Source organism: Solanum dulcamara, chromosome 4 (genome assembly GCF_947179165.1).
Source record: "Solanum dulcamara chromosome 4, daSolDulc1.2, whole genome shotgun sequence".
NCBI lineage: Eukaryota > Viridiplantae > Streptophyta > Magnoliopsida > Solanales > Solanaceae > Solanum > Solanum dulcamara.
Window position 1 is genome coordinate 26,783,556 of NC_077240.1, and position 8,786 is coordinate 26,792,341.

General features: G+C 35.0%; 1 protein-coding gene across 2 annotated transcripts; it reads right to left on the reverse strand.

The window, feature by feature from the left end:
- Window positions 1-4,140: 4,140 nt before the first annotated feature.
- Window positions 4,141-8,493, reverse strand: LOC129887156 (nuclear transcription factor Y subunit C-9-like). Of its 2 annotated transcripts, XM_055962128.1 has the most exons (5): window positions 8,375-8,492; window positions 7,639-7,690; window positions 5,661-5,728; window positions 4,891-5,576; window positions 4,141-4,395 (listed from the first exon to the last, which is right to left on the reverse strand). In XM_055962128.1, exons 3-4 carry the CDS (start codon window positions 5,689-5,691, stop codon window positions 4,915-4,917), a joined length of 693 nt encoding a protein of 230 aa, XP_055818103.1. In that variant the 5' UTR covers window positions 5,692-5,728; window positions 7,639-7,690; window positions 8,375-8,492; the 3' UTR covers window positions 4,141-4,395; window positions 4,891-4,914. The 2 variants fall into 2 exon arrangements, with proteins under 2 accessions (XP_055818103.1, XP_055818102.1); XM_055962127.1 differs by having other exon boundaries at window positions 4,891-5,728; window positions 8,375-8,493.
- Window positions 8,494-8,786: the final 293 nt, after the last annotated feature.

Genomic DNA, 8,786 nt, shown 5'->3' on the forward strand with positions numbered 1-8,786 from the left:
CACAAATCTGGGAAGGGTAGATGTGAAGTCTTCAGTGTCTTTGCTTTTGGATGAGCCTATATTCAAATATAAGAGATCATATTTTTAATAGGAATATAAACTTTTTTTATTGCAAAATGAAGAAAAAATTTATTAACTAATAAACTTTATGTACTCATCCCACTCACTATTAGACATCAGAATAGTATTAGTTGCTGGATCATAAATATTGCCGGTCTTTTTAGTTATTGGCAACCAAGCTTGATATTTTTCTTTTAGATAATCATACCGATTCTTCATATGTTTTTGGGTAACAATAAACCCATGAGAGGTTTCCAGAGCTATTTTAACCTTATTCCATAAGTCTGACATCAAACTACTTTCAAGTCTCCCATTTAAAGATGTTTCTTGAATACAAGTTTCTAAAAAAGTCTTATCTATCTCCAAATTCTTTCAAATCACTCTTGAATTTTTACTAGATTGTTCCATAGCTAAAATATAAAATATAAAAAATATAACATATGAACAGATGCAACAAAAAATAACTAAAAAGGACAATTGAGATGATTAAAAAGATCAAAAACGAAAAAAAAATTCTTCATATTTAGAATATAGAAGCAAAAACTAATCTAGTTATAGTATGTCATGATATTTGTTCTTTTAACTACTCTTTGATTCAAATGTATTAAGAGATTAAAATATAATAATAATAATAATAATAATAATAATAATAATAATAATAATAATATATTTAGTGCAATCTCACAAGTGGGTTTGATCATACCAGCGAGTTTGAAGATCAAATAGTCTCAATAAAATCAGTGGACTAAGACCAAATTCTAATAAGAAACCTCAACTGTATATATACATAGTTCAACAATAATAATATATTTAGTGTAATTTCACAAAGGGTTTAATCATATAAAGTCTCAATAAATTTAGATTCTTCCCACCCCCACCCTCCCCCAACCCACCCCTTATATTAATTTTTTATATAAATTTGTATATTTATGTTTTAGCTTAATATTTATTTGATATTACAAATATTTTCTCTTTTAACTTTCATTCTTTATTTCATTATCTTTAATACTTTTAGGATCATAATTTTTTTAAATTTATGTGTTTTTAATAAATTAATAGTACTTGTAATGTAGGATAGAGATTCTTATTGCATTGTCCAATTATTGATGTATACGCATTTTCAGCATTAGTTTGTTGTTTTATCAGTTCAAATAAAGTAGCACATGTTGCATATGACAAACTAACTTTAAAAGTTAATAGATAGCAAGTTTTTGAGAGAGTTGTGGAGTTTTAAGATGAGAAATATGTTAGGGATGTGTAGGGTTTTTGTAATTGTGATGAAGGGTAGGGGTTCTGTCTAGGGTTCACAGATTTTTTTTCATTATCTTTAATACTATATTGCATATAATACGATGTTATTATTGTTACTAGTAGAGATTTCGTACATTTTTTACTATATAATTATTCAATGTTGTTTTTTTAATTTATAATGTATTGTTGTGTGAATTATAATTTGCGAGTTGCTGTGCGAATTCCACTGAAACCCTAAAAAAAATCCGTGAACCCTAGACAGAACCCCGGCCCTTCATCACAATTATAAAAACCCTACACATCCCTAACATATTTCTCATCTTAAAACTCCACAACTCTCTCAAAAACTTGCTATCTATTAACTTTAAAAGTTGGTTTGTCTGATCCTAAAATGTTCTACTTTATTTGAACTGATAAAACAACAAATTAATGATGAAAAGCGTATACATAAATAATTGGACAATGCAATAAGAATCTCTATCCTATATTACAAGTACTATTAATTTATCAGAAACACGTAAACCTAAAAAAATTATGATCCTAAAAATATTAAAGATAGTGAAATAAAGAATGAAAGTTAAAGAGAAACCATTTGTAATATCAAATAAATATTAAGCTAAAACATAAATATACAAATTTACAAAAAAACAAAATTAATATAAGGGGTGGGCTGGGGGAGGGTAGAGCAACGGGAGTGGTTGGTGGAGGTGGGGTGGGCCCCCAATGTTAAAGCAATTCGTGAGCTACCTCGCAAATTGTAATTCGCAAGGCTGCCTGCGAATTACAATTCGCGAAGTGGCTAGCGAATTGCTTTAACACTGGCCTAACGACGTGAAATACAAAAAGGTAATTCGCAAGAGGACTTGTGAATTTGCCCTTTCAGTTTCAAAATAAAATTATTTACCATTTTGAAATTTTTACAAAAAAATTATACCCTTTCGACTCCAGACTCCAAGTAAAGCTAGCTATAGCTTGTTTGTTCAAAATTTTAGGAGATTAAAACTCTTTTTTTTATATATAAATAAATTATGATGTTTGGCTAAGCTTTTGAGAGAAAATAAATATTTTAAAAAGTAGCAAAAATCATTTTCAAAAGTTAAGGTAATTTCCCCTCCAAAAATACCTTTTTGAAAAACACTTTTGAGAAAACATACTTAAAATATGTTTTAATGTTTTCAAAATAAACTAATTTTAAAAATTTGACCAAACTGATACTAAGAGAAACCTCTAGCATGCAAGCAAATGGAATAATTCTTTCCCTTTTTGAGTGAAAAACAAAGTTCAATGGGGACAAAGGATGTGTTTGGTGCGGAGGAAAACCATTTTTCAATTTTCTCATTTTGGTGCACTTGAATATTTTCTAAATAAATTTATTTTTCATAGATTTAAGAAAAGTGACTTCCTGCATAAAGTAAGGAAATATTTTCTAAAATTCTCTTTCAACCTCACCACCTGACCTTAAATTGAGACCCAAGACCAACCTCAATCCGAATTTTGGATTGAATCTTAGTTGTAGGTTGGGAGCCAAGTCCCGGATCTATAGCGGAATTCGGGTCCCAAGTCGAAGTTGGAACTTGGATCTCGAGATTCAGGTCAGGAGTTGAGCTCGAGTTAGGTCCCGAATCAGGGCGGAGTTGGAAATCGTGTTCAAGTATCAAGTCCAATCGAAGTCGAGAGTCGTGTTCGAAGGTCGAATCTCAAGTCAGATCTTGGTTGGGGTTAGAGAGTTAAGAATTGAGAGTCGAGTCTTGAATCAGAGCTGCGAGTTGAGTCCTAATTCTAGGTTAGGGTCAGAGTCTCAAGTTAGGAGTCGAGTTTGGGGGTTTAGGATCGAGGATCGAGTCAAATTCTAGGTTGAGAGTCGACTTTTGGGCCAGAGTGGGGAGTCACGTCTTGAGTCGAGGTCAGATCTTGGATCAACGTCAGGGTCTTGGGTTCGGGTTAGAAATTGGGTCCCTAGTGGGCATCAAAAGTTGGATCCTGTGTTGTGAACGAAATCTTGATTCGGGTTGAGACTTAACTCCTAACCAAACTCAATTTTGACCCAAGATCTGACTCTTAATCTTGACCCTATTTCAGGACCTGACTTCTAACCCCAAGACCAAGACTCAACCCTGACTCCTAGCTTGATTCGAGACTGACTCTCAACCCAAGAACCAACTCCGCACCCGAGATCTAACCCTCAAAACAAACCCAACCTTAACTCTAGACCTTAACCCGAGACCCAACTCCAAACACAATCCCAAACCTGGCTCGACCTGATTCTTAATTATTATAATTTCAGATAGAGTCATAATATTTTCATGCATTATACCTAAATGAATGGATCAATATTTTCTTCTAACTAATCAAACACAAAAAAAGTTTAAAAATCACTTATTTTCCAAAAATAAAATAAAATAATTCTACATAATTTTTTTGTGAAAAATATTTTCCTTCAAACCAAACACACCCAAAGTGTTCACTCGCGAAAAGAATGAAATGGAATTAAGATTTGCTTAATCCAAGCCATCAAAGTACTTCTTCTTCCTCAGATTTGTACTCTTGAAAAACGATTGCAGAATAAACAAAAGGTATCCAATCAAATTTGTTATCACCACCATTTGATTAATCTATCATATCATTCCTCTCTCAGAAACATTAGATTTAAACCTAGTACTACAGTACTCCTATCCTTTTATAGAAGTTCAATGTATAAAACCGGCACTAGTAGTCCCCAACATACCATTAACTAAAATACTCACAGTGGCTTTGCCCTCATCTTCCCAAGAGCTGCATTGCATTTGAATAGCAGCCTTGAGCCACAAAGTTAAGAGAGTTGAACAGATATGCACATAAGAAACCTACACCCAGGTTTTACTTTTAAATCACACACTTAAAAACATAGTTGTTCATAAACATCACCAAAAACATCAAGCTTCTGGTATGGAGTTCAAGCTACACTAAGGGAACACTGAACTTATAATAACTGGTGCTTCATGTCTATATATATTAAAATAAAGTTCAAAGTATGCAGACTGCTATCGGTGTGGTGTGTTCTCCAGTACTTCACTACTATTATTCCCTGCTCCTAGCTTCTGGATTCTGCAGATGACATGCAAATCAGGGATCAGTTGGGGAGTAATATGCAATATATTAATTAACCGCGTAAACAATAATGGAAATACCAAAGGGTGACTATTAATAACATATCAGACTTGTTAAATAAGTCAACACATAGTATTTCCCTTGCCAAACCTTCAAATAGTAGTTAAAAAGCTTGAAAAGCCAGCAAGCGGGGTTGATAAGCAAAACCCTTGTCCACACACAATTAGCAACTTGATTGGAAGCCCCCCCCCCCCCCCCCCCCAAAAAAAAAAAAAGCAAAAAGGATTCAAATTCTAATCAATTCGTGCACCATAAATCACAGGCTGAAAGAACCGACATAGCATAGGGTTGCAGATAAATAAGAATAGTACTATATGATTATGAAGATATAGGAATAGTAAATTAGAGGACTATGCAGGAGTAAAGCATCAACGAAAGACAAAGAACAAGTGACAGAGGATAACTTTAGTGATGGAATAACATCATGCTTACACTGTAATCTAAGCTTTGAGCTGCTTACGAATCTGAGGGTGGTTGTTGCTGCTGGGGCCAAATTGGCTGAGCCATATATGGACGGGGCTGCTGGGCATAAAGTGCTTGATCAACAGGCTTTCCCATGTACATACCTGAAGCTCCAATAGGTGAAGCAGATTGCGGTGGCATGCCGTAATAGAATGGAAGACCCTCAGTTGGGCCTCCAACAGGAAGTGTTCCTCTAGGGATTGATGCAAGCACCTCATCTTTCAGGTCCTCCCTTGGGACAATGTCAACTAAGAAATCAAATATGTCGGTCCTTGTTATGGCTGCAGCGATGTCATTTTTCTGCAGAGTCCTCCTTTTGTTCTCCTCAGTGTGGTTCCATGCTCGCAGTGTCAATTCAAGTATGAACATCTCACAGGCACGAGCAAATACAACTGGTGCTTCAGCAGATATCATCCTAACATCTTCATCGGCTTTCATGATTTTCTTGATCCTTGCCAATGGCAGGCTATGATTCTTGAAATCAGTAACATGCTCGATTTCTTGATATTGATTTGCCCAGAAAGTTTGGAGTTGTTGCTGCAATTGCTGCTGCTGCTGCTGATGAATGTGCTGATAAGCGAGCTGATGTTGCGCCATCTGGGCTGACGAAGCAGAAAGACCAGCTGCTTGAGGAGATTGAATTGCACCAGCTGAAACTGCAGGAGGAGAGGGCCCTGCCATTTGGTTAGCTTGGTATGGAGCACCATATGTTGGAGCTGAGCTAGTAACGACTCCAATACCTGGAGGCTGTCCATTTCCATGATGATCCATTTTGCGCAAGTGTCCCTCTTGGAGAATTCACCTTACGCTGTGGGCAAGGTAGAAACAAGTAACAATTTTAGATTCTAAATAAAGTTTTCCAAGTACAAGAAGCTGCACAAAAAATCCAAAGAAAACCAGTCATTCAGTTTAATCATGTCGAGGGAAGCCCTGACTAATCATGTCACTTATGAGCTCGATGGTCTCATTATTTTGTCTACATAATGAGACTATAAAAATAGTATCGACCTTCTTTAACTTCTCACTTGCACCTGCACCTACCTATTGACTATGATCACTGCTTCTACACTTTCTATACTGAGGATATCAATCACATGAAGATAATACATATTCAGGCATTTCGAAGAGAACTTCAGATGCCTAGTAAAAAGATGCTACTAAACGGACCATACAAACAACAACAACATACCCAGTGAAATCCCACAAGTGGGGTCTGGGGAGGGTAGGATGTACGCAGACCTTACCACTACCTCACCACTACCTCATGGAGATAGAGAGGCTGTTACCGAAAGACCCTCGGCTCATACAAAATACTGTAATAAATATATGCAGAGTATGCATGGAAAAGTATCTCAACCAAATAACAGAAAGAAATAAGCCAAACAGTCCATCATAACTGGTATGCAGATTTCACAAGTAGTAATCCAATCCAGTGAATCTATGCACGTGGATTATTACAATGTAAAAAATATAGATGACTATAAGAAGGAAACCTAGGAAGTGTAAAAGGAATGATGTCATTAAGCTCCATCTTGGCATAGATCACATCAATTAAGACAAGATCTTAACAAGCAAAAGATAGTAATGAGCATTAGACCGCGCTCATGGTGCAAGAAGTAGCAGGCTCTACGGCTCTAGAAATGGACAATTTAGTGATATGATCACACCCTAAAAGAGCTACTGAAAAGTATTAACAGAAACTACCGGAAACTACAAAACAAATGCACTTCAGCCAGAGTTAACAGAGTCATCACTTCAAAGTATCTAATTATCCAAATCTTGTTTGAAGTAGTAATACCTCTTCCCAACCCAGGCGTGTGGTGAGCACGCATAATTGGCACAAAATGATCCTACACTCCAGATAACTAGCTATTATGTTCCTTAAGTCTAATCAGAGATACCAACTAAATTCCATGTGGAAGTATAATAGACACCACTCTCATATAAAGAACGTGAGTATCATGCATCATTTTTGAAATATATTCGGATAATTTCAAATAACCTGCAAATTTGTCGCTTTCAGGAATCCAAATCCCAATTCCTCATTATTCAGGAAACGTGTGACTAAATGTTCCGCAATCGAAAAACTTGATATTCTGGTATTAACACATAATACAAATACTGACATGAATAATCCAAAACCTTGGTTATTTTCCGTCCATTCTGAATCCAGATGGGAGTTAAGTCAGGAATAACAAGCACAAAGAAAATCATAGGGAATAAAATGCTTTCCACGAGTGAAACAACACTGAAAATTGAATTCAATTAATGAATAAAACATTAATCCTAACAGAGTCTTTAAAGCATTTTGCATGTTTCTAGTGATTCATACATGAACAGCAACAAAAGTATCTCTATCAAGACAGCTTAACAAACAAAGATACCATCTTATGCAACTGCAAAAACCTATGAACTAAATTTCAGCTCTAAACATCATTCAGAAAAACATATATACATGAATGTGCCTGTCTATACAAGAACATAAGACTTGACCCCAAACTTCAATCGACAAACAAAAGAAACCATATTATGCATCTGCTTAAACCTCCCCTTTCAATTTCAGTTCTATCAACCACAAAACATAAACCCACACATGCATGCATGTAACTCATGCGTCTTTAAGCACAGAACAAGACCACTTCACAAATACTCAAGACACCCACAGCTGATCGATCATCGATCAACATAAAGGGCGAATAGGAGAGAAACACTCAGTACCTCCTCACCGATTGAAGCTCCAAATTCTGGATTCACCTCTTGATCCAATAACCTAGCATCAAGGGGAAAAAATCGGTAAACAATCGATAACCTTGAAAAATAATATGAGCTGAAAAAAACCCAAAACAAAAAAACAACCATACACCTCCATTCTAACAAATGAAACCGCCCAAAACTAACAACAAAAAGCAAAAACAAAACTATAATCCGCAAAATTGTTGCAAAAATGGAAACATGCAGATACAAAAATTGAAGCTGAAAACTTGGGAACTTGGATTCCAACCAGATCAAAAACTCACTAAAAATCAGGCATAAATCTCCATCTATCTAATCCAACAAAAAACTACCCAAAAATTTAAAAAGAAACAAGATTCATGTAAAAATTGAAACATGCACATAGAAAATTGAAGCTGAAAAAAACTGAAATTTTAATTGATAATAAAATTCAGCAAACAACCCAAAAAATCCAAAACAGAAAACCCCCACTAAGAATCAACCATAAATCTCTATTGTAACCAAATCAAAACCACCAAATAACCCCCCCCCCCCCCCCAAAAAAAAAAAAAAAAAAAAAAAGAGCTAAGGTTTCATGTAAAAAGGGAAATTTGAAGGTTAAATCAAAGAAAAACTCACTAAATTAACTACAAATCTCCAACACCCACCCAAAAAAAAAGAGGCAAAATTCAACCAGTATATGTAAAACTCTAAACATGCGGATAAAAAAAAGAAATTGAACCTGAAAGATTGAAAATTTTGGTGCTTTTTTTTTAGAGAGAGAAAGAGAGTGAGCTAGGGTTCCATCAAAGAGGTAGATGATTGATATATTGATTCCAAATACAGGTGAATAGCTAATAAATGCTTTAACACTTAACTACATATATTCAATGTTTTAAGTACAACTTTATTTGTTTAAGGTACCACTAATTAAAGCACGAGTCTTTTTATGGTTTTTCTACTTTAGACTAGAACTCTCCACGTGCCCCCCTCTAATTTTGAACTTTATTGTGCTCATGCTTACGCTAAAAATGTTCTTAATAAAAGAAAAGAGAAAAGAAAACCCTACTCAATTTTATTTTTTTTTATGGCAAAGTGACAAATCTTTTATCGTCACCTTTGTATTTTGCTTTTATCAAACCTAAAAAGAAAGA

Bases quoted from the DNA above. Each gene is read 5' to 3' on its own strand.
- LOC129887156 (XM_055962127.1), bottom strand. From the start codon at position 5,691: ATGGATCATCATGGAAATGGACAGCCTCCAGGTATTGGAGTCGTTACT.